The sequence below is a fragment of the Vidua macroura genome, chromosome 14 (genome assembly GCF_024509145.1).
Source record: "Vidua macroura isolate BioBank_ID:100142 chromosome 14, ASM2450914v1, whole genome shotgun sequence".
In the NCBI taxonomy this organism is placed as follows: Eukaryota; Metazoa; Chordata; class Aves; order Passeriformes; family Viduidae; genus Vidua; species Vidua macroura.
The window spans coordinates 15,276,596-15,300,954 of NC_071584.1; the positions used below are offsets into that span (position 1 = coordinate 15,276,596).

Here is a 24,359-nt window from a genome sequence, read left to right on the forward strand (position 1 = left end):
CTGCGGGGAACGAGCGGAAGGGGAGCGGGCGTTGCCCGGGAGCGGCCCCGGTCCCGTGCCGGCATCCCGGCGGGGGAGGAGCCGCCGCTCTCGCCCATCCCGAGCAGCGATGGGTCGCCGGGACGGGGCCGGGGTCGCGGCTCCGCGCCGGGGCTCCGGGCGCTCGCTGGGGCTGCGGCTCCGCCGCGCCGCGGCCGCGGCTCCGTGCGGGGGCAGACGGCGCGGGCGGGCAGGTGAGTGCGGGCCCGGCGCTGCGGGGCGAGCCCGGTGCGGGGGCTGCGAGCAGCCCGGTGCGGGGCAGCGCCGGGAGCGGGGACGTCGCGTTTGCTGCGCGGCGGGCGAGGGACGGGGCTGGCGCAGGGTGGGCTCCGTGGACTGTTCTGAACCGACTGGTAAAGCAAATCATCCGCCCGAGGGTTGGTCAGGTGAAAAGAGCTTCCACTTTTCATCAAAGAAAGAGCATTATTTTGTATTTGATAATGTTTTAATGATGCTTTTATCAGTCATCTTGTCAAGGCTGTGAAAATGCTTAAGGAGTTTTTGTTCATTTGGAACTCCAGTGCTAAAACTGGTTTGATGTGGCTTGTAAAGATGCCTGTGATAACAGGGTGTGGGTAATGATCTTGAAAGCCATTTATTTTGGATTGTGTGAAGGAGGAACTGCTGCTGCCTGGTTTCTCCATCGGCTGTGATGCTTAGTGAACAATTCCACCTCACACCTGGAGACTCATTCTTTCTGCTGATAAATGATCCCTTCAGGAATGGCCCAAAACATGCTGTGTGGACAGGGGTTATTCCTCAGGGATGAGAAGATAGGCTTAGTTTGTTGTAGGCGAGGGGGAGTGCAGTTCTCTAAAGTTCTCCCCATGCCAATGACATTGCCTGGCTCAGAGCTGGCACATGTGGCAAGTTGTAGCCAGGGGCTGTTTGCCCCATGGATCAGGGGGAACAGGATCTCCTGCAGGGGACAGGAGATTGTTCTGGGATCATCCACGTGAGAGCAGGGAGCACAGATCCTCCCTGGGGTCTCCTGGAGGGTCTGTGGTTGCTCCCAGGAGCCAGCCCTGCCAGGCAGATTTTGACAAGATTGCTCAGCATCCTGTCTCTTTTCACATGTGCTGGTAACCCCGTGCATGCTTCCAAGGATGGACCAGAATGGAAAACCACGTTCTTAGACTTGCAAAGTGCCGCCCTTATCTTTGGGACCACAGCCTGCTTGGCTTGCCATGTGTCCCCCGAGCAGCCCTGCAGCACCGAGCCCCTCGTACCCCTGCCTGCTGCAGCCAGGTCCACGTGTGGGCTGGGCACCGGGGTCCTCACCCTCCCCTTGTGGGACTGTCTGGAGGCAGGAGCAGCAGCAGTAATTCCCCCACCCCCGATGTGGCGAGTGGAGGCTCTGACTCGGGTGGGTGAGGCAGGAGCAGTTGGATAATGGAGCTGCTTGCTCATCACTTGCCAGCATTCTGCCTTCCAGGAGCTGGGGGCTTTCTGCTCGGCTTCAGCAGTGGCCACATAATCCGGATTCCTTGGATAAATTCCTGCTGTTTCTCCTAGATCTGTGGCTGCTCTTTTAATTGCCCGGAGCTCCAAGCCAGACACAGGACCCTTGTTGCACAAACCCAGCTCCATGAATGATGCTGTTGTGTGTGTCTCTGAGCTTCTCTTTTCCTCCCTCCTCCTTTGGAAGCCGGGGAATTCGGCACTGCTGAGATCCCGCCTGCTGTGTTCGTGCAGCTGGCAGCATGGCTCCAGCTGCCATTTCGGGTGTGCCAGTCGACCTCTTTCCCCTGATTTTCCTCTCATGAAGGACATTGAAGCCATCCTCCTCCTGTTGGCTGGAGCTGGTTTGCTCCCTTCCTGCTGGTGTGAGGCCAGTGCTGGAACATCCCTGTAGTCCTGGAAGCTTCAGGTGGATGGGCAAAGGTGGTTTCTGGGCTCTCTGTGCTGCAAATTCACTGTTTTCAGGGGTGTTAGGGATGCCCTGTGGGCCTGGGGCTCCTTCTGGGATTTGCTGGGTACCCTGTGGTTGGAAGGGCTGCAGTGGAAGCACCTGGGTGATGCTTTTACAGCTGGGGATTGGAAAAAGCCAACAAGCATTCTGCACTAGGGCGGCTGGACAGAGATAAATGGGGCATCCTGAGGTGGGCAAGGGTGCCAGTACAGGCTGGGCCAGCTCTGCCAGGGGGTGGCACCCTTCATGTGAAAATAACACGAGTTTCTCCTGTTCTCCATCTGCAGCAGTGGAAAAACAGGAGCCACGGATAATGCATTAGCAGAGCAGGAGTCCCCTGGCAGCTGGGTGTGACACACAGGCCCCAGACCCCATTGCCTGTGGGTGCCTTTCTGGGCTCTGTTTGTATTTATATACCTGAAAGAAAACTGTAACCTTTTTTTTCCCATTTACTCGGGTTGTTGGAAAAGAGCAGCAGTGAAAAGGCCGTGGCGTGCTGGTACAGGATGTGTCTGGGGGGGCTCGTGGGTTCCTCTTCTGTGGGGGGTTCCCAGCTGGAGCAAAGGTGCTTTTCCCGTGGACTCTGAGTCGTTTTTTGTCCCTTTCCGCCGTTTCCTTGCTGTGACTCTTCCCGGGGTTTCATGTGCCGGGGCAGCAGAGGGAGCCGTGTCCCGCGGGGCCGTGGGGGGGTCGCGCTTTGGGACCCCCGGACCCCGCGTTGCCCCCGCCTCTTTCCAGCTCAGCGTCTCTGCGAGATTTCCTGCTCTCTGCCTCCACACCCTCCCCTGTTCCTGCTTCACGCAAGGAACGAGCGGAAAAATGCCTGAAACCTCTGAGCCCGGCTCTTTTCCAGTGGCAGTCACCGTGCTGGGACCACCCGGGTGAAACAACCATCCTGGCTGTCCCCTGGGGTGCTGGCTGGGGGCTTGGTCAGCGCTCCAGGGCTCTGCACCCATCGTGTTTCCAGAGGCTCTGCTCGCCCTCTGTCCCTTTTTGTCCCCTCCCCATGAGCCGGGGAGCCGGACTCCGGCGGGGTCGGGACTTGTGGGGGTCAAGGCTCGGCTGGGTCCTGACACCCGGATCCCCCTGACCCCTCCTCTGCCCGCGGGTGCTCACAGCCTAAATGACCTTCCAGTGATCCCCCCAGATCAACAGCTTCTCCCTTCGCTGGGGCTGACCCCGAGGGGCACCGGCTGCCTGCTGTCACCCCCTGCCACCTCCTGCCCGCCCCTCGGGGCCAGCTGGCGAGGGGCTCTCACGCATAAAGCTGCGGGAGGACTTTGTAGCCAACAAGAGCCGCATTGAGCAGCCTGTGCTGGAGTCCCTTCCCTCCGTGGGGAGAGCCAGGGCAGGGGGGGCTGCGGCAGGCAGAGGTTGCTGGGAGGAAAGTCAGGAGCTTGGGAAGGAAGGAAGGAAGATGTGCCTCTCAGACTATGAAAACAATGGGGGAAAATCCTGTTTTTTAACCTGATTCTCCCGTGTTGGGAGCTTGGGCATCCCTCCAATCAGTGATTTCCAGAGGAAAGGTGGCTTCTGGCATCCCTGCAACATACCTGGTCTCTCTCCTGCTTTTCTGGTCATCCCACCCCAGATTGCTGTCTGCCTCCATTTCACCCTCTGCCTCTCCCTCCATGCTTGGGCTGGTGCTTCCTGACCTCCAGCCCTTTCACCTCTCATTACTCACAAAAATTTCATCCTTCAAATCCATTTTAAGCACCGTTTTTCTGTGGCTTCCATCCCAGCTGTTCTATCTGCTGGGTCTGACCCACAGGGAGAGCTGGGGACAGCCAGGTGTGTCCAGAAATTGTCCTGGGGCTCCTCTTTGTGGAGATAACAGACAGAGGGATCCTCGTGGGTGCTCAGCCCTGTGGGGAGGTGACAGCTGTTGGTGTCCCCATCCTGCAGGCCCTGCAGTTGCTGCTGCCAGTCTGGGAGTGGAGGGAGAGGGATGGCTGAGCTGGGGGGGCATGGGGGCCTGGGGCACTGCAGGACATGGATGGATGGGGTTTGGGGTTCCACTGGGTTTCACATATGGCACAGAATCACAGAATGGTTTGGGTGGGAAGAGACCTTAAAGTTCATCTCATTCCCTCCTCTGCCATGGCTGGACACCTTCCACTATTGCTCAAAGCCACATCCAGCCTGGCCTTGGGCACTTCCAGGGATGGGGCAGCCACAGCTTCTCTGGGTACCCTGTGCCAGGGCCTCCCCACTCTCACAGGGAAGAATTTCACCCTTCTCTTTTTCAGTGAGAAGCCATTCTCCCTTGTTCTGTCCCTCCATCCCTTGTCCCAAGCTCTGGGACACTGGAAGGGTCTCTAAGGTCTCCCTGGAGCCTTCTCCAGGTGAACACTCCCAGCCCGGCTCCCTGGCAGAGGGGTTCCAGGAGCATCTCCTTGTCCCTCCTGTGTCGCGGCAGCCGCTTCCCCGGCAGCGGCCGATGTGGCACCGGGGAGCCCCCGCTCCTCCAGCCCGGGGCCGGGGGCTGCGGGCGCGGGGCGGTGCCGGGGGCGGCGGGCGGATCCCGGGGCGGGCGGTGCTGTGATGGCTGGGGGCGGATCTCGGCGATGGGGGGCGGATCCCGGGCGCTCCCCGCGGCACAGCCCCGCACCTGCCGCGGCCGCGCTCACACCGACAACAGCCGGAGCGCCGGCTGGCACTGCCGAGCCCGCCCGCTGCCCGCGGCGGCCCGGCCACCGAGGGTCCCCCCCTGCGCCCTCCATCTCCTCCGGAGCCCTCTCTCCTCTCTCGACAGGTGCCCCGAGAGCGCGGCTGGACGGGGCACAGCCTGAAGGTAAACGGGGAACCTGCGGCTGGGCGCGGGGAGTGAGCGCAGAGGAGGAGGTGGGTTTTGGGAGAAAGCACCCAGCAACCTGATGTCTTGGTTCGGCTGGGCTGTGCTCCGATTGTTGCACACGCGTGGCAGAATCCCTTCCTGAAATCACTCACAGCTCTGTGTGTAGTGGAGTAAGTAGACATGAGGTGATGGAGGTACAGTGGCCTCAAGTTGTGCCAGGGGAGGTTTAGTCGGCTATTAGGAACAATTTTTTCTCTGAAAGGACTTTCTCTGAAAGGACTGTCCAGTGGCACAGGCTGCCCAAGGTAGTGGTGGAGTCACTGTCCCTGGAGGGATTTAACAGCTGTGTAGCTGTGGCCCCTGGGGACATGGGTTAGCGGTGCCCTTGGCAGAGCGGGGGGAACACTTGGGCTCGGTGGTCACAGCGGGCTTTTCTGACCCAAATGAGATTCTGTGATTCACCTCTGGCTCCAGAGAACGCTGCTCAGCCTTGCTGCCTCCAGCAGCACCAGAATGCCTCCAGGTGGGATGTGTGTGCTCTGGCACCGGTGTCCGTGTCGGGACAGACTCGGTGCCCGCATGAGGTGCCTGTTGCTGCAGGTGGGGAGGATGAGAAGCTTGGAGCTGGCATGCAGCTCCTGACAGCCTCGTGCAGTAACTGGATCCCTCTGTTATCGCGGGCTGAGTCACGGCAGCGTGCGGGCGAGAATCCGCGGCTGCCTTTGGAGCGGCCGGGTTCGGGTTTGGCACGTTCAGCTCCGGGCCCGGCCGCGCTGACCCGCACGCGGCTGGCAGGGTTCAGGAGGGATGTGGGGTTTGGGCCACCTGCGTTTTCCCAGGGCTCCTCCTCGCCTACTTTACCTGGGATTAGTGCAGGTAGCCTGGTGGCTGGGAAAACACGGATTTGCCATCTGTCAGAGCACTCCAGATCGGGCCCTCTCGCTGCAGTGGGGAAGGCTGGGCTCTCTGTCCTGGCTTTCAGTGCCATGGGCACGTTTGCAGCAGGTCGGCTCCTTTGGAGCCCTTTGTCGTTGGTAGGGACGGGCGGGTTTGCTGTGCCGGTGTCATTCGTCACCTTGTGACCCAGCAGTGCTCTGGGGAAGCGTGCTGCCGAGGTGAGAGGCTGCTTCCTCAGGGGCTCTTTGATGTGCCGAGCTCAAACACCAGCTCTTTGTGCGTTTGGATGTGTGCTTTGTGTTCTGAAATGCTCCGTGTGTGCCGAGGGCTGCAGAGCCTCTTCTACTTAAAGACCTTTGTACAGTTCCTGGGTGTTGGAGTGCATATCGTGAATTTTTGGCAGAAATCCACACTCTTTTCCACTTGCATACGTGAACTGTTATCAATGGCTGTGCCTTTTTCTGTTTGCATTCTCACCAAAGCCCAGCTGAGGAGGTGGCTGTGCAGTCACCCCTTGCTGCTCTTGGCACTTGTGTGCCAACAGGAGCAGGGGCCACGGATCAGCTCGCATCCCATCAGTCTCCCTCCATTCTTGCAGGGAAAAAATCAGCTCCCACCCTTATCCTGAAAGCTTGTCAGTATTTTCTGTGTGTGGCAAAGCACGAAGTTCCAGCGTGGAGCAGGTATCAAAGCTCCTTCTGAGGAGCAGCTCACGTTCATGCCACGTGCTCGCACTTCCTCCAAGAAATCCTTTTCTGATAAAAGACTGACTGCATAAATCCAGCCGTGCTTCCGTTGAGAATTCTTTGTCTGCATCGCCTCCAATGCCCAAACCCCAGTCTGTGTTCACAGGACAGGCTGCCAGCGCTTCAGTTTCGTAAGAGAACAAAATGTGGTTGTGCCCAAGGGCACGTCAGTACTTCCCTTTGGTTTTGTACTAATTTCAAAAAGATTTGAAGGTTCTCGAAGTCAATTGAAGTGAGTGGGGGAACGAAAGGTCGCCCTTTCCCCGAGGGCATGCTGAGGTTGCTGCGTGACTTTGGGCAGAAGGACCAAGCCTGGAAGTTGGCTGGCACTGAAGGGTGCAGGCACTGCCGAGGGTAAATCGCTGCCAGTAGAGAGAAGAACAAAGTCTCCTTCCTTCAAGGGATCACTCCATGAAAAGCCTGAGACAGTTTGCCCGTTGCAGTTTGGGATTTGCCTTTGCCCTCAGTGTGGCTTTGGAAGGGCTTTTGCATTTGGTCTGTGGGATTTTAATCCCCAAATTCAGGCAGCGTGCTGGCAGCAGCGCTGTGGGGACGGGAATGCCTCTGGAGTGGTCCTGATGCATGGGGATCTGGGGGGTCCTGTGGTGTGGTGGGACTCCTGCCCTGTGCCAGGTCTCATCTCCCTGGCCCAGTAGAGCATCCCCTAACACGGGGGTCTCCTTTCCTCCCCCCAGCCCCATAGCAGAGATGTTGCTCTGTCCCTTCTGCCCTTTTGAGTTGGTGACAAGGATTACCAGAGCCCAGGGATGAAAGCTGAGCTGGTTTTGTGCACGTAAAAAGCTTTAGAAGTTGTGTGGGGGCTGTAAAAGCTGAGATGCTGTTGCCCTGCCAGTCTTCCCATCCCACGCCATGCCCATGCTGGTCCTGCTGCAGCAGCAATGGTACTCCAAGGCAAGAGGAGCCACGGGGTATAACAGCTCCCCAAACCACGTCGCAGGTTTGCTGAGCATGGGAATGTCTCCCTGGAACTTGGGCTTTCTTATTTCTCAACTTCCCTTCTTGCACATGGTGTTCCACTCCTGCTGGGACATGTGACAGAGGTGTTTGGGGGGATTTAGCACTGGAGGAAAGCTGTGCTGGAAAGTGGCTGGAGCCTCCAGGGGCTGGTGGCCAGGGCAGAGGAGCGCCTGTGAACCTTTGAGCAGAGCTCCGGAGGGGACCGGCAGCGGCGGCACATTCCTGCGAGGCCGGGGGTCTCGGCAGGTTAATGATTGAGCTGCTATGGCCCTTCGGTTCCTGCCGTTTGGACAGGCACCTTGGCAACATGTGAACCGTTCCAGGCTGCGGGGCTGGGCGTGGGGATTTAAAGAGACAGGGTCTGTTCCTACATTTCCAGTAAGAGGATACTTTTTTGGTGCCGGAAGGTGATGGCTTCTGGATTTTTATCTGTTTGCCTTCTGATTCATTGGGTGTGTTACCTGCATGTCCTGCAGGAGGATCATTACCAGTGTGGAGCTGTGCTGGCCTCACTCTGCCCATTCCATGCTTGTCACCCTCTGCCTGATGATGCCTGTGTGACCCTGATCCCGTGGGATGTGGCTCCTTCTGGGTCCCCATGTGTTCCCTGCCTCTGGGTGCAGTGACACCCATGGGTGGCCGTGTCCCCAGCCTGCTGCTGTCCCCTGCAGCTGCTGGGTTAATCATTGACAGGTCCCCGTGCCACATGGGTGCTGGCCTGGCTGTTTGCAGAGCCCTTATCACCACAGGGCACTTGTCACCCTGTGCCAGTTACAGGCAGAGTAAACGTTAACGGCCGGTGCTGGGAACAACTTCAGCAGCTCAGGGGACCTTCCCCAGGGGCTCAGCCACTTCTTATCCCATTGCACTGGGGGTACATGGAATCCCAGCAGGGGTGCAGCGTCAAAGCCTGGGGGTCTACAGGGGAGACAGGCTGGTGGAGTGGTCAGGATAAGTCCTGGGACACCTGGCTTCTGGCGTGGTCCTGGGATGAACATCTGGATTTCCATGGGTGCTGCAGCCAAGGTTTGGTCCCACTGCTCAAGAAGCTGGTAGCTTCTCCCAAGGTGTCCTGGTGCTGAACCCAAGGGGTCCCGTGTGCCCCAGCCTGGGGGAGCTGGGAGATTTCCTGCCCTGCAGATGCAGGTGGAGAGGACAAGAAAGCTGGCATTTAAAGGAAAAAGGAGAAAAAAAAGGACAAAGAGTGAAGAGGACGAGGCTTTGCTGGCAGGGCTGAAGGCTAGGCTGGGGGCAGGGGTGGTTCTTAGGCTGCAGGTGGGGTTTGCTCTGTGGGGTTTCAGAGGGTTGGCTGCTGGCTGGTTCCCTCTCTGCTCCTGCTGAAACTGGAACTGACCCTGGGCAGGGGTGTCACAAGGCTGCAGGACAGTGCCCACAGCGGTGACGCAGAGGGCACTTGACCTTGTTTCATCAGTGTCATTGGGCAAGAGCAGGATGTCTGGGCAGCCAGGGCTGCTGTTCCAGCTCTGTTTTTCCAGGCGGAGGGCTGCCCCATGGCCTCTGGACACCTTCCTGAGCAAATCCCAGGATGGCTGTTGCATGGAGAGAGCCACTGGCTTGAGTCTCCTGGACACAGACACACCGGGGGCACACAGGGACTGTGGCTGTGTGATTTCTCCTGGTATGAAGTCCTGGGAGCTGTGGTGCTGCTTTCTTGGGAGCAGCAAAGATGTAGGAAGCAGTGGTTCTCCCCCAGCTAAAAATAATGGACATACACAAAGTGCAAAAAATCAGGGACAAGGCAGAAATTGCCTCTGTTCTCCAGGCAGGTGATCTCCTGCTGAACCCTGAGCCCTGGCTGCTGCTCTGGACAGAAATTTGCTTCCCAGCCAAGTGGCAGCTGACCCCACGCTTCCCTTTCCCACGCCTGGCCTCACACCTCCACACAGCTCTTCTAGCGCCGAGAAATTCCAAACCACAGCAGGCACTGGAGGCGTTCTGCAGCAGCAGCTGAATTGGATCAAACCACGAAGGGCCTCTGGGGCTGAAAACCCCAAGTGCCTGGTTATTAAGGGGATGTTCAGGGGTGCTGGGGGCTGGTGACACAGGGAGTGCTTTGGCTGTGCCCTTGGCCTTGCTCCTGCCTCGGTGTCCTCCGCTGTGCAGAGAGAATGGAATCACCCTCTCTGTGGCTGTGACCTGTGAGTGCACGGGAACACTGCCAGATCCTGGCACTGAGCTTATTTATTGTTTTATTTATTGTGCTGTCCCGTGGTGGAGGGCCTGGGGAGAGCGAGCTCTCTGCTCTCCACACGGGGCTGTTGGCTTTGCTCTGTCCTTGACTGACTGTTGGAGGCAGCTGCTTCTCCACGTCCTGGATTTCCTGTATTTCTTCTCTTTTTGCTTTCTTGTGCCTTGTGTCAGGACGTTGGTGTGAAGGCAACGTTTGTGCTTCCTAAGCCTCCACGTGTGTCCCTGCTGGGCTGGAGCAGCTGCAGTGCAGGGCTGGCACGGGGCTGGGGGGGCTGCAGGGGGCTGGGGTACCCCATCCCTGCCCTCCACAAGAAGCCACACTTCAGGAGCCACATTTCCATCTGCTGGAGATCCCAGCACAGCCCCTGAGGGACCCTTGGAGAGGGGGTGAGTGACACACCCCACTCAGGGCCCTTGTGGAAAGGGTCTGGGTGGGGAGGGGGGCACAGGTGCAGCCCCCTGCCCCCCTGGCTGCAGTGCAGGACCTCCAGCAATGCCAACAGCTGTGCAAATTCCCCTTCTGCCCAGCGGCTCTGGGAATGGAGCCAGCGCTTTTGTGAGATCGAGAGTGGGTCCCCAGCTATGAGCCCCTCTCAGAGGTCCCGTGCTTTGCTTGCCAGACAGAGAGTTTGTGTTTGGATTCTGGATTTTGTGGCATTTTTTTCAGGATCTGGCAATGCCACAGATGGGCTCTCCTCACATCACCAATCCAGGGTCCGGAAACCTTGAGATTCCCTGGGGCACACAGAGGCTGCGTTTGCAGCAGGGACTGAAGGGGTTAAAGCTGCTTTGCAATGTGATTAAAAAAAAAAAAAAGCCATTTCCTTCTTGTCCAGAGACAGTTTATTTTCTGGGCATTCTTCGGGACTCAGGGAGGTGCCTTTTCTTTAAGGCATTTCCTGTAAGCAAATTTATATTTGGCCTGGGGAGGGTGGGGAGGGGAGGTGGGTGCTGGGGAGGGTCCGCAGCCGAGCCGGGTGACCTCAGCTTTTGGCTCCTTGTCCCGAATTGTGGAGGTGGCAGCTGCGGGAGGCGCTGGCCGGGCGGGCTGTCACAGCAGGGCGAGGAGCGGGGTCCTGCGGGGTCCCTCGTGTGCCCCGGCAGTGCTGCTGCCGCTGTGCTGAGGCTGAGCTGGCATCCGCGGGGTGTCGAGGGTGCTTTCAGGCCGTGCCTTCCATTATCTTTAAGATGATCAAGATAAGAGCTGCTGAACCCCGTATCCTGTGCTTGGTGAGGCCTGTCTTCCCTCCCCCAGGATGGCTTTGATTGCCACTGGAAAGTCAAACCAGCCAAGGTGGTAATGCAGCAGATCATCAACATCCACTGTGCCCCTGGGGTGGGGAGTGCAGATTTAACTCTTTCCCTGAGGATATTTGATCAGACCTTGATCCTGGGGCAGGGGCTGCAGCCAGACCCCAATGCCCCAGGCTGGGCTCCCCGAGGCTCGAGCTGCTCCCCGATGCTCCCCATGCCAAATTTCTTCTCCCCCATTTTATTTTCTTTTTATTACCGTGATTTCCTAACATCGGAAGAGGCGACTTATGAAACTGGAGTTATCCAAACACGTCTTGTTTGAAGATAGCGTTTCATCCAGCAGATGCAGCTTCCTGCCCTGTAAATGGTTCCCATTGTTTTGCCTTGGCTCCTGGCCCCGGCAGCGCTGGGGTGTCGCTCTGCTCCGGCAGCCGCAGGAGCGGTGGTCCCAGTGGCTGCACTGGGAGCACTGGTGCTCTCTAGGCAGCCTCTGAAAGCACCTGGGGCTGCCTCAGGTTAAAGGCAGCGAGCTGGCAGGGTGCTGGCTCGGCTGGCTGCAAGCACCACCTGCAAACTGGGGTCGTTGTGTGCTGGGCCAGGCATGGAGGCGACACTGCTCTGATGGATGGTGTGTGCATGGCAGGAAGCAGGGAAGAAGGGATAGATAAAATGAGGTGGTACTGGCTGGTGTGGTGAGGAGAGTTCCTGGCACAAAAGAAGCAGCACACATTTTAAATTTAAAATCTCTTTTTTTAGTGTCCAAAGAGAGGGGTCAGAGGTGACCCTCAAGTGCTGCTGAGGCATTGGGAAGAAATTTTTTCCTGTGAGGGTGGTGAGGTCCTGGCACAGGTTGCCCAGAGAAGCTGTGGCTGCCCCATCCCTGGAAGTGCTCAAGGCCAGGTTGAATGAGGTTTGGAGTAACCTGGTGTGGTGAAAGGTGTCCCGGCCTATGGCAGGGGTTGGATCTGGATGAGCTGAAAGGTCCCTTCCAAACTAAACCATCCTTTAGTTCCAAGAGTCAATGATGCTGTGATCCCTGTGGTGGTGTGGGATTGAAGAAGTGGCAACAGTCAGAGTTGCTGGTGAGCTGCAGTTTTGTGCCTCATGTTCCTCCTGGGCACGGGGCTGCCACCCTGACCTTGGGTGAGTGTCCGGCAGCTGCAGCTGCAGCCAGCTCTGGGTACTGCAGGATCCCAGACACAGCGAGGTGCAGCAGGAAAAGGCTGCTGGGACCTGGTGAATTTTGGGTGGATCGTCCTTCCCCACCGGCAGAGCCTGCTTTGAGAGGAGCTGGGTGTGCCCAAAGCTCTTCCTCTGACTGAGGAAGCCGTGGTGGGGATCACGCTGTCCCTGGAGCTCGAGCACGGCCGCCATGCTGCAGCCACACTGTGAGGGTGCCTCTCTTCTCCTGCTCTCCATGGCCTTCCCACCTGCTCGAGCAGCAGGGATTGTTTTTTAATTAACTTTTTGTTTCTGTGAACACTGTTAGAGGCTGGGGAGCTGCAGCTGTTGGCTCATTAATGAAGTTCTCTGCAGAGCTGTGGCAGGAAGCAGTGCTGGACCCTTGGCTCAGCTCGTAGTTTGACGCTTTTCCTTCCTGCCCTGCTCTCTCCCTGCTTTGGGTGTCAATTTTTGCTTTGAGGGTTGGGCTGGGGTCCCCCAGGCAGGGTCCTGGGGAAGGAGCCTGAGCCTTGTGTCTCTGTTTCTTTGGCCGCGATGGTTGGAGAAGACAGAGTCAGCAAGGTCAGGAGTCTCAATGATTGGTGTTTGATAAGGTTCACTGATATTTTATCAGTGGTCTCCGAGGACAGGAGGAAACTTTTGTGAGTTAAGAACATCTATCTTGACAGGGCCACATCCCCCTGAGTGCTCTGTGCTGGCTCGGGATGGAACTCAAATCCTCAGAGATCCCAGTCTCTCCTTACTGCCAGCACCCACAGAGATCTTGGACATTTTTGGGCTGTTCTCTGGCTGTGCTGGCAGAGCCAGTCACCTGCTCAGCTGCTTCACCTGGGATTTACCTGCTCTCAGGTGGTTCATGCTGCTCCTTGAGCAGGGACTGAGCCGCGAAGGGCTCCTGGCAGCATGGAGGATGTTGTGTAAGACTGGGTTCCGTGGATTATTGAGCATTTGTGTTTCTTGGCCAGGCTCCTCAGCCCATCGTGGCACGGAGTGATGCACCAGTAGCTTTGTCAGTGCTTTCCCTGTTTTTCCAGCACTGCTCCCCTTCAGCTCATCTCCAGCTCTGCCGAGGTCCTGGGTGGGGATGGGCACGGGGGTGTTTTGCAGTGGAAGGGGGAGGAGAAGCCAGATCCCACCTCTCTCTCTGGGAATGCTCTGGAGACCGAGGAAAGCAAAGATCAGCTCCTGCAGCCCCACTTGGTGCTCTCAGCCCGCAGGGACCTTGTGCCACTCCACAGCCCTGTGGGCAGGTGGGAATGAAACACTCGGTGAGCAGCCGGCGGGAAGAGCAGTGAGTCCTTGTGTGTGGCGGTCACGGGTCAGTGTCACCTGTCACGTGCCAGGCAGGGCAGTGGAGCGTGGCTGGCCATGTGTGCGTGGCTGTGGCTCTCAGTGAGGCAGTGCTGGGTGAGCAGCCAGGGGTCCAGGCACTGGGACTGGGATTTTGGGCAAATCAAGGCACGAGCTGTCTTGGATGGGGCTGCGGGCAGGTGCCGCTCGCCCCCAAGATGCTGAGGTGTGCTGGGGCTTTGGGTCCCTTCTGGAAACTTGCATGTCAGTCAAAAATTAGTCATAAAATTAGATGGATAAAGTTCTAGAAGGGTGTGAGCTGATTGATTGACCACAAGCACATCAGCCAGAAGCACTGGGGGAGAGCTTTGCTGAGGCAAAGGCTTCCTCAGAAACACCAGTGGGGCAGCTGCTGCACACTGCTGGGATTGGAAAGGAACATGTGCTTGGGGAAGGAGCATTTTAGAGTGTTGTTCTGAAGGACACAGCCCTGACTGCTGGGGATGGCTCCCCTGCCATGCACAGCTACTGTGGTGAGGGTTTGGCTGGGGAGGTTCCTCCCTGTGTGAAAGCAGTGGCTATTCCAGAATGGCTGTCGTGAGGGCAAAGTGTTCTTGGTATCACCCCTGGGAAGCTCTGAACAGGCTGGAGCCTTTCCCAGCCCTGGCACAAGCCCAAAATCAGGAGGGGATCTGTCACCCCGAGCAGCCCCATCCTCACCAAGTCCAGCTGTGAGCACCAGCGAGGCCGTTGTGCAGTCAGGCCCAGATGAAAAACCTCAAGTGGGCCTTGCTGTGACAAATCTTTTCCTTACAGAGGGGCTTTCACATGGAAGGGAAGCTGGAACAAACATGCCCATTCCTGCCAAAGGCACTGCTCTGCCAGTAACTCGCCTCTGCTTCCTACTGCAAGCGGCTGATGTGTGGAATTGGGGCTTCCTGCTGCCTGCTGACCCCTTCAGCGAGGGCTTCTCCTTCTGACCCCAGGAGATGTTCCTCTGCTCCTGACCCTGCTGTCGGCAGCCACCACTCTGGCTCCGGTGTGCTCGGCGTCGTAACTTCCCGTGAGCCAGAGTAGCTGTGCCAGGGGTGTGAGCTCCTCTGCCTGTAAATCCCTCAGAAGGACAGGAAGTGCTTGGTTAATTAACCAAACTGAAAAAGAGTTGTTTGAACCATGTCTGGGAAGTGTTCCACCTGGCTTACAGCAAAGGTCTTGGATTTGGGATTGTCTTTTAGCCACGGAGCGGCCCAGATCCCTTTGTGCATCCTTGGATCCTTCCCGATCCATGGCTCTCCTCTGTCCCACAAGGCTTTGCTTGCCTTGGCTCCTCAGAAATGCTGTTTTTTATGTAAAGGGCTCCGTTTTGGCCTATGCTCGGGTGCAGGGTGGGCTTGGCTGTGGAAAGGGGCACAGGCAGACCTGGCTGTGCTGGAGTCTCCGGTAGGAGGCAGATGGATGGGACCATGTAAGCTGACTCTGCCATTCCCATGATTGGTCTTCCATTGGGATTCAGCATCTTGACTGTCAGAGAAGAGTCTCTAATATTGCTTGAGGCCAGGTTTTTCATCCTGTTTTATAATATTCCCTGACATTCCCCACATTCCTGGCAAGGAGACTTCTGTGTTTCTTTGAAATGTTCCTTCATCTCTTTGGAAAACTGTGACATCCTTTAAGACTTTTTCAAAATGCCATCGTCCTGCTGTCCTGGCATCTCCTGCTAGCTGCATAAAGAATGGGAAGCCTTGAGTTTCAACTCCAGCCCCAGCATCATCTTGTTCCAGTTGGGAGATGAAGAAAGAGGTAGACCTTGTGCTCCTGTTTGACTCAGTGACCTCCCTAAACCTGATGTCCCTGCTGTGTTTCCACCCCTGTCTGCAGGTTTCACTGCCCCCCGTGTTTTTGGGATGACATTGGTCCTGTTTGCTGAGCTTCCATTGCTGTCACAGCCTGTCAGGACAGCGAGATCTGACAGCCTGGGCTCCCCTCTGGGGCCTGGATCTGCAGGGTCTGACCTGCCAGGTGTGAGCTGAGGGCAGGTGGGATGTTTTCCAATGCTGTATCCCTGGGTGGGAATGAGAGACCTATGGTGTTTCTCACCGGGAATCAGAAGCAAGGTGAGATGATGCTCAGCTTGTTTGGGGAATGATTTATGCCAAAGCTCTGGTTTGGGAAGTGCAGGCACAGGAAATGTGGTTTTCATTGCAGAGACTAATCCTGTGTCAGCCACAGCTTCTTGCTTGGGCTGTGCTGACCCCTCTGCTTTGGGCTGAGAGGTGAGCCAACACCTGCTGCACGGGCAAGAAACATTCCTAGGGCAGGTGGAGCACACTGGGCTCAGCACAAACCAGAAATTTGTAGGGAATTGGGTGATTTAATCTGGATATCTCAGATTGCAGGCACTGCTGTTCTTGTCCCTGAACCATCTTTTTGAGCTTTTAGTCCTCTTAGGTATCTAGCCACTTTTCCCACCCCTTGCACACAGAACCAGCTGGCAGCTCCTGAGGAGGTTCAGCCGAGGCTCACGGACAGTGGTTTGTGTAGCTGATGTCTGATGATGAGATGGGGTTTTGGGGTGTCCATCCCTCTCCTCTATCCCGGTGTCCTGCCAGACAGCTCAGACTCCCCACCGACCCTGCTCCCAGCGCCTGAAGTCGGCACCGCTTTGCCCTTAACCCTTTATTTCTCCGCTTGGGATGGAAAGCTGCAGCTCACCTGGCAGCACCGGGGTGCCGGGCTGGGCAGGCCGGTGCTGTGCTGTGCCGGGCAGGACGGCGGGGCTGGGAGCGGTACCGGATGGAGCCCTCCCCGCCGCTCCCACCCCCGCCGTGGCGCTCAGCCCTGCGGGGCCGGGATGTCCTGTTTGCCGGGGCGGCGGGGACACGTCGGCTCGGCTCGGCTCGGCACAGCCCTGCCGGGGGGGAAAACTGCAGCTCTGCCATGGAGTGCCTGTGGGAAGGTCTCTTGCCGCCGGTGGATAGTGCTGGGTGGCCGAGGAGGGAGTGAAGGAGGCTGGGGGTCATGCTGATATTTTTTTCTGCATTTAAGCCACGGGTTCCAATGAACAAAGCCGGGATTAACAGCTCCTGCCACGGTGAGTCTGCTCGCGTCCCGGCTCTGTGTTTGGATGGGAGGATCCAGGCAGCAAACGCTCTCGGGGGAGGTGGGAAAGGCTCTAAAATGACCTTTTTTCTTGTTCGAGATTTCTTGGAAGCAACGTTTCCTGTGCAGCAGGGCGGTTTGCTCTGGCTCTTACACAGCGGGGCGAGAGCAGGGCTCAGCGGTGTCGCTTGTGTTGTTGTTAAGTTGTTGGGTTTTTTTGGTTTTTTTAATCTTTTCTCGAAAACCAGAATTTCCTTCACCATTTTTTCCCGCGCCCGGAGCGGGGCTGCAGCGGGGTGTGCAGGAGCCTGCTGGGGCCGGGGATGCGGCTGAGCGGGGCAGGGGTGAGAGGGGCGGTGGCAGTGACAGAGCACGGGCTGGCCTCAGTGACACCGCGAGGAGCTTCTCCTTCCCCTCTCTGCTCCACGCTGGAGGGGCAGCAGGCAGAAGAGACCTGCAGCCCTGGTAGTATTTGGGTTTATTTCTGCCAGAGGCAGCCAAGCCGGTGGGAGCGCCGCGTGCCAGCTCCTCCTGATCTCCGATTGTTTCCTGAGCCAAAATCCTTCCGTGTGAGCCCGGCCCTGGCAGGCGATGAGGGCGGCAGCCGGCGTGGCCAGGGGTGCGATGGTGCTGGTGCCAGCCGTGCTCTGGGATGTGGCATCACCTGCTGACACCAGTTCACTGATTTAAAAGCAGTTTTCAGGAGGAGGAATGAGAAAAGAGCGGGGTTTGGAGCTGTGGGGTGGAGGTGGAAATGCCCCTGGAGCTGTGGTGAGCGATGCTCAAGCGGTGCCAGTGGGTGTGGGGTGCAGCAGAAGGGGGTCCTGATGGGAGAAGCCTGTGAGTCCTTCCCCTGGGCACACAGACCCGTGTCCCCCTGAGAAATGTCCCTTGGCCGCATTGGAAGCTTGGAATTTGGGTTATGCCCTGATGCGTGGCGGTGCCTGGAGGAGTCCCTGCACGGACAGGGGTTCTGAGCCTGCACTCCCGCGGGCTGAGGGGGGCCTTGTGCTCGGCTGCACATCCAGGACTCCTTGGGGTTAAACTCCTGAATTTTGCAGATCTTTCTGATGTGGGATGGGACTTCAGGAGTTCAGCAAGGAGCACATGCAGGCACCCGTACTTCCCCTGGGCAGTAGGGACCAGTCGATAAAACAAAGCTGAGTCTGCTGGGGGAGGAGGAAGGATCTTGTGCTGAGCTAGGAAATACTTGATTTGGGGTTATTTTTGTATTGCAAAAGGGAAGAAGAGAGCCCTAAATTAACCATTCATGCCTCTGCTGGGAATTCAGTGCCTGTTCCTTCCTGCAAGGGCTCATGCCCATGCCAGGGCTGTGGCAGTGGCCACGGGCTGGGTGTCACAGCCATGGCTTGGGCTCCCTGTCTCTGGGGACATGTAGGGCTCCCACCAAAGCTGCTGGAGCCTGAGCATTCTTCAGCCAGCAACGGGGTGGGTTTGTGATTCTGTACAACATGGAAAAAGCTGCAGCAAGACCACAAGGGAATTCTGCTCCATGGGTTCCTCTGGCAACACACGTGTTTATGCTAAATAAATGCATAAAAGTAGGAGGGAATTCCCTTGTGTATTAAGGAAGTAACTGTTCTTTAGTGCCTGGATTTAGCAGCAGGAGCTGGGGGTCGTTCCTCGGCGTGGGAAGCAGGAGAGCAGCTTCAGAGGTCACATCCATGGGAGATACAAATGCTCCAGTGGGTGATTGGAGCTGAGAGCTCCCTGCAGAGCTAGAGCTGCTGCTGATTCTGTTTTTTTAGCAGAACTGTTGGTGTTTTCCTTTGGCTTGGCCTTCCTTGGCCTTTGGTGGTGGCTGGTGTTGGGTCTCGTGCAGTACTCCGGACGTTGACCTCAGTCCGTGCTGGGTTTAACACTCTTCCAGGAGGTGAAAACTGGACTTCTGCTGTTGTCCATGTAAAGAAATGAGAGATGTGATGTCTCCTCATTGGGAGGGCAGCCAGGCTGGTACCTGTGGTGGGTGTAGGATGCCAAAGCTCCGGCACCAATGGCTGCCCTCAGAGCGACGGCGTCCGCTTGTCCAAACAAAGGGCGCGTGAGATCCATGGGATGGCCAACAGGAAAACGGAGCAATTTTAGAAAGGGTGGACTACAGGATGGGCAAGATGGATTAATTTTCTTCAGCATCCAAGTAGCTGTTTTCATCTTGCTCCTTGTGGATGCCGCATGACTTTTCTAGGCCAGGTTGGATGCGGCTTGGAGCAACCTGGGGTAGTAGAAGGTGTCCCTGCCCATGGCAGAGGGCCAGAATGAGATGATCTCTAAGGTCCCTTCAAACCCAAACTATTCTGGGATTCTCTTCTGGATTTTTCTTTCTGGTTTCAGCAAACACCAGAGAGAAGAAAGAAACTTCACCCCAAGCCTAGATCCGACAGAGGTGGCTGGTGGCTGTGCTGGCCCTGACAGACCTTCTTGGGGTGGTGCACAGGGTGGGCTGGAGCCAGAGACTCTCTCTCTGCTCTGAGCTTGCTTTGCCATTGCCTTTTCAGAGATGGAACCCCAAGTTCCCTCCATGCTGGGCTTGCCCTCAGACATGGGGGGGGGCTAATGCTGTGTGCTCTTGGCACAGTGCGACAGTCCTGCCCTCTCTGCTGTTCCTCTGGGGTCAGAGCAGCTGCAGAAATGCAGGTGGGGGAGGCAAGGACGGATCAGGGTCCTCACCTTCCTGGCCTTTGTTTCTGTTCTTCTCTTTTTGCATCCCTTGTTCTCCCCAGACATCTGCTCTGCAGCTGCAGCCCGAGCAGTGGGACGTGCAGCCCCCGAGCTGCCACAGAGCTCCTGCTCCCGAGTGCTCTGGAGCTGCTGGGAGGAGTGTCCTGTAGGCCAAAGGGACTACAGGACTCTGAGGAGCTGCCTGGGGGGAGCAGGAATTTGTAATATGCTGTAGGACACTCCTGTAGCCATCACAGCAGTGCCAGGGGACACTGACTTGGTCTCTGCCACCCCACCATGTCCTGTTTCCAGTGTCCGTCAGATGGCATGTCCCAGAGCACTCGGTCCTTCTGGTGCCTCCCATGCCCCTGAGCGTGGCTGTCCCCTGTTCAACCCTGCCCTGTGGGGTCTGTGAAGATGTTTTGGTGTGAAGAAGGGACTCGGGTTAGTGGTGGCCTTGGCAGTGCTGGACTCGATGATCTGAAATGACTTTCCCAGCTTAAACCATTCCATGGTTCCATAATCCTACGTGTAATTTTTATTTTTTTTGTGGTTAATATATCTGCTTCAGCTCTTCCTTCTCATCTTTATTAAAGACAGCACTGGCTGCAAACCTGAATTTAGGTTGTTCTGAGTGATGTTTGTGGAAACAGAGGTGTTCCCTGTGCAGGCTGGGCCCAGCTCCTTTCCCAGGTGCCTCCTGCGAGGGCAGGAGCTGCTTTTGTGTGGACGGTGCTGCAGCATCACCTCGGTTTCCTGGTGGCTGCGTTCCTGCGTTGTGCAGCACAAAGCTCTGCACACTGTGGGCGTGAAGGCCTGGTTGAGGTTTTAGAACAGAATAAACCAGACCTGAGGCTGCTGTTGGGTTCGTTTGAGGGGAGGAAGTGAGAGCTGCCACATTCAGCTGATAAGGGTGGTCACACACAGCCCTGGAGCCCAACGGAGGGATGAGTGGGCAGAGATAAGGCGGGGGAGTGCTCTGGGGGGCTCTGATGGTGCCGCTGGGGCGGTCTCTGTGCCCAGCCTGCTTGGATTATGATCCAGATCTGATCCAGACACCCAACAGCTACAGTCTCCCTGCCCCGTGGTGGCCAGAGGGGTTCCTGTCTGGGTTGTACCAGCCAGTACTCAGATACCATCCAGCAATTCCTGTGCAACCTCTAGGATCATTTTTACCTCTGCATGTCCCTCAAGTTCGTGTTCCCAGCAGTTATCTGGGACAGGAGTGGGGTGGCAGAGGGCTCTGCTGCCATCCCCCCTGTCAGGTCCCCAGGGAGCAATGCCCTTGGAGCAGACACCTCAGGGCTGGAGGTGAAGGAGGCATTTGAGCAGTTCCTGACTGGTGACATAGCAAGGAACAGTTCCCAAAGCTTGTGAGACCTATTTACTGTGTGAAGGTTAATTATGGAAATGCGCCGTGTCTGGGAGAACATCCAAGAGCATTCCTCATTCCTGTCCATGTGCCCTGACCATGTCTGTGCTGGCAGCTCCAAAATCTCTGCACTTTGCTGAGTGGAGCTGGCAGCTGGGAGCAGGAGGTGCCCTTGGCTGGCAGATGCCCGTGGCTGTGTGGAGCTCTGTGTGCCTCCTGCCCCAGGAGCCTGGCTGGGTGGGCAGTGAGTTCCAGCTATGCCCAGTGCTGGGAGGGCACCGTGGGGGCTTCCTCCAAAGCACCCTGAGAGGGTCTGGGATTGGCCCTTGGCTGCTGTGGGAGTGATGCCCTGCTCAGGAAGGCAGCTCTGATTTCTCCAGGCAGAGTCAGTCCCTCTGTCCCTGGTACCTTTGGCATGAGCAGGGTACACCTTTCCCATGGAGACACCTGCTTCAGCTCCTCATGTTCTCAAGCAGTGAAGGCACATCCCCCTGGTTCAGGAGAGGTGTTGGGACTTTCTGTCGTTCCTGTAAAAAGCAGGCAGGAAACTTCTGCTTATAGCTGGGAAGGAAAGTCCTGTTGTAGGCAGGTTTACTTTCAGGCAGGATGGAAAGAAATCACACCAACACGAAAGCAAAAAGAGCAATTTTCTCCCCTTGGTGCTGGGGTTGAAGCTTCCCCCGCAGTGCCAGGCAGCTGCTTCCAGCTTTCCATGAGGTAATGAGCAAGCAATTTTGTGGCGGGGTTTTCTCCTCACACACTAATTGGCTGTGTGGGACGTTTTATGGGGATTTGGAACCTTGCTGTGGGAAGCTGAGAGCCTGGCCTGGGACTTCTTGTCAGTTTTGATTGTTAAAGTGAAAGTGCAGAGCTGGGGTTCTGGGAAGTGGCCTTCCTGCCTGTAATTCTGCTGGCCTCCAGTGCTCCAGGTTGCTTATTTTAGAGCTTTTATGGAATGTCCTGGGCTTTTCCCTTTTTTCCTGGTCCACGCCTGTTCCAGGCCAGGGTGGGGTGGATGGAACACCAAAAGCACTTGAGGGAGAGCTATCAGGCTCCAGACACCCACAGCCAGGAGCCATTCCTGCTGGAGTCACCAGTGGCTGCCCCAGGGAAATGCCACAGTGCAGTGACTGCAAGAAGGGGATTGGGGAACTTTGTCCTTTTTTCTCCACTTCAGTACTGGTTTTCATCCTTTTATTCTGGAACAATGGGAACATCTTCTCTTCCTTCATTTTTGATTTTCACCCCTTCCTGGGGGTGTTGGGAGGTCAGGCTGGAGGGGCTGGACCCACTTGGGGCATTTCTGATGGACCATGGTGGCACTTGGGTTACAGTCTCTGCCCCTTGCTGGGTGCAGGGCATGGGAGAGCTCCTGTGGAAACCTTTTCCTTGGGAAACACCATCCAGCCTCAACAGCTGCTGGACAAGGGCAGAGGCTGTGCTGGGGGAGGATTCTCTGGTGGCTCATAGGATTGTGCACCACTGGGAGCTTTTTCCACTGAAGGTGTTGGTGCTGGTTTCCCCTGTGGGGTTGTCCAGGCGTTTCCTGAGGGCTCATATCCCATGGAGAGCTTCCATAATGGGGCTGCTGGTCTACCTTCCCTGCCTGCAGTCAGGAAGCTGGTGGGATTTATCCCCTTGTTTCTCAGGGATGCATGAACTCTGTCTGTACCCTCTGCCTGCTCCTCCTGCTATACAACTAGAGTGGGACGATTTCTGCACCATTTAAACCACAGATCTCAAAGATATTGAGTTGCTGTAAGCTCCTGAAAATTGTTTTCTGACCAGTGGAGGCAAGGAGTCCCTGTTTGTGCCCTGCTGAGGGTGGGTGTAGTGCTTGATGAGCCTGCATTAGACATCAGAGAATCCTGGCATCTGGAGATGTTGGGAACCCATCTCTGTGGCTGCTGCCTGGGGCTCAGGCTGAGCTGGGGGGAGGGTGGAGGGTCTCTGGGCAGCAATCCCTGGGCTCAGGTCCCATCACCCTGCCCCACAGTGAGGCTCCTGAGAGGTGACAGGGAGGGCTGGGAACACGGCTGGAGTGGGTGACCCTGTGCCCAGCGTCCGGCCATGCCCCACGGCAGGAGTGTTTGCCTGCCCGGCCTTTCCTGCACTTCCCTGGGAAAGCACGTCCATGGGAAGGGCGGGAAGAGGAGGAAGCTGGCTGCTGGCTCCCTCTGGGACAGGACACTTGGAGACCTTTTCTGTGACAGCACTTCTACATGAGCAGGGCTCAGCCCGGGCTGGTCAGACATCTCCCTGCTCTAGGGGGGCTTCTCCCTGCGTGAGGGGCTCTGGGGGGATGCAGGACTTGCCACAGCAGGCAGAGCCTGGGACTTGGCTCCCGGAAAGGAGAGGTGGAGGTTTGGGGCCCTGGCCCCCTGCCAGCCCGTGCGTGGGGGAGGCGGCGGAGGGAAGGAAATGTCGTGCTCTGACTCCGCATTTCCACCACGATGATGGGTGGCCGAGCCCAGTCCTGCACAGAGCATCCTGCTGCAGCCCTGGGCTCTGGCTGCTCCCGGCCTGGTGGGGTGGCCGTGGTCACGCTGGGTGTCACCAGGCTCCAGTGTGGCCCCAGTCAGTGCCCGGCCATGCTCTGGTACCAGCTGAGCCCCGCTGCGGGCAGGGGTAAGCTCAGCCACGGCCCTGCTCCTGCTGCCCTCCGCCAGACCCATCCCTGGGGCAGGATCCATGGCACAGGTGGGAGATCGGTGTTTTTGCTCATGGCTTGGGGCACACGGAGCTGCGGTCGCTGGCTGGGAATGGCCCCATGGAATTCCCATTGGGAGCAGAGTCAGGCAGGAGTGGGAACTGGCAGGTCGGTTGGCAGGGGCTGTGGGAAATGCCTGTCCCTGGGTCCTGCCCACTCCAGGAGTGTGGGAGGGATCTGTTTCCAGAGCTGGCATGGCCAGAGAGCATTCCCAGGGACCACCAGTCTTGGTGCCCTCCTGCTGGACAGATGCAGCCATGGGGTGCCCACCCCAGGGGGGGTTGGGTTCTTTGGGAGGGATGTGGTGCTCCACATGGACCAGCAAACCCAGGATAGCTCCAGGGTCTATCCCAGTTTCCACTGGGATTGCTGGGTCTGAGCCCTGGAGGGGGCAGGAGGGGTCAGCCCTGGGTTTTGGCAGGACTCATGGCACGGTTAATGACAGCTGTGCGGTTTGGACCCAGATCCAGATGCTCATTCCAAAACTTCTTCCCAAAACTTGCCAAGTATTTGGGTCCAGGGCTTTGGCTTAGTCCTGTCCTGAATTGAGCTGCTTATTTGGAGCTTTTTTTTTTTTTTTTTTTTCTCTAAGTTTGGAATTGGGAATGCAAACTGTGGCCAGAGCTCTGGGCTGAGGCAGTGGGCGGATGGGGATGGAATCAGGGTATTCCAGTGCTGGGTGGGTCTGGCCTCAGCCCACTCTGTGCCGGGTGCTGCCTCCAGGAGGGACAGATCAGACCCTGAGGCTGCCAAGGCATTTTCTACCCTTGAGGTCAAATGTTGTCACCCTCAGCAGCAGAAATGTCATCGGGCTGATGGGTGCTGACACTTGGCAATGACTTGCTGTGGCTGCGGCAGCTCTGGGCTCTTTTCCCTCAGTTACTCTAAACTGGAGGAATTTCCCAGGAAATACTGCTGGCTGCTGAATGGGCTCATCTGGGCAATGGTGATCCCTGTGTGAGGGGTGGGAACCAGCTGGGCGAGGGGTGAAGAACTCCACCAGGGATTTGGTGCTGACTGGGACGAACACCAGCTTGAAAGAAGAGGTGGAGAGGGCTGGGTGGTGGGAAGGAGGCGGGGAGGAAGGGCTCCTTTGGCAGCCTTTGCTTGGGGATGTTTGCAGAAGCGATCAGCGCTGAGCTTTGACGAGCTCTGAACTGATGATTACAAAGAAAGATCTTCCTCTCCTGCCT

The 24,359-nt window shown here is 57.2% G+C and overlaps 1 protein-coding gene and 1 long non-coding RNA gene across 5 annotated transcripts in view; both read left to right on the top strand.

Annotated features, from left to right (window-relative positions):
• The window catches only part of STARD8 (StAR related lipid transfer domain containing 8), a 41,182-nt gene that overhangs the window by 6,797 nt on the left and 10,026 nt on the right, over nt 1–24,359 (top strand). The window contains exon 1 of one of the 4 annotated variants that reach the window (XM_053990156.1): nt 4,513–4,745. The exons of 1 other annotated variant lie outside the window; for it this stretch is intronic. Coding sequence is in view for 2 of the 3 variants with exons in the window: in XM_053990153.1 (XP_053846128.1) it covers nt 23,048–23,156 (109 nt within the window). In the remaining variant the exon portion in view is untranslated. Of the gene's footprint in view, nt 1–4,512; nt 4,746–16,356; nt 16,398–23,010; nt 23,157–24,359 lie in introns of those variants that run through there. 2 more of the 4 variants (XM_053990155.1, XM_053990153.1) reach the window with 2 other exon arrangements.
• On the top strand, nt 8,178–10,375 carry LOC128814371 (uncharacterized). Its single transcript, XR_008439361.1, has 3 exons — nt 8,178–8,395; nt 9,752–9,967; nt 10,248–10,375. It is a non-coding gene; the product is annotated as an uncharacterized LOC128814371 (long non-coding RNA).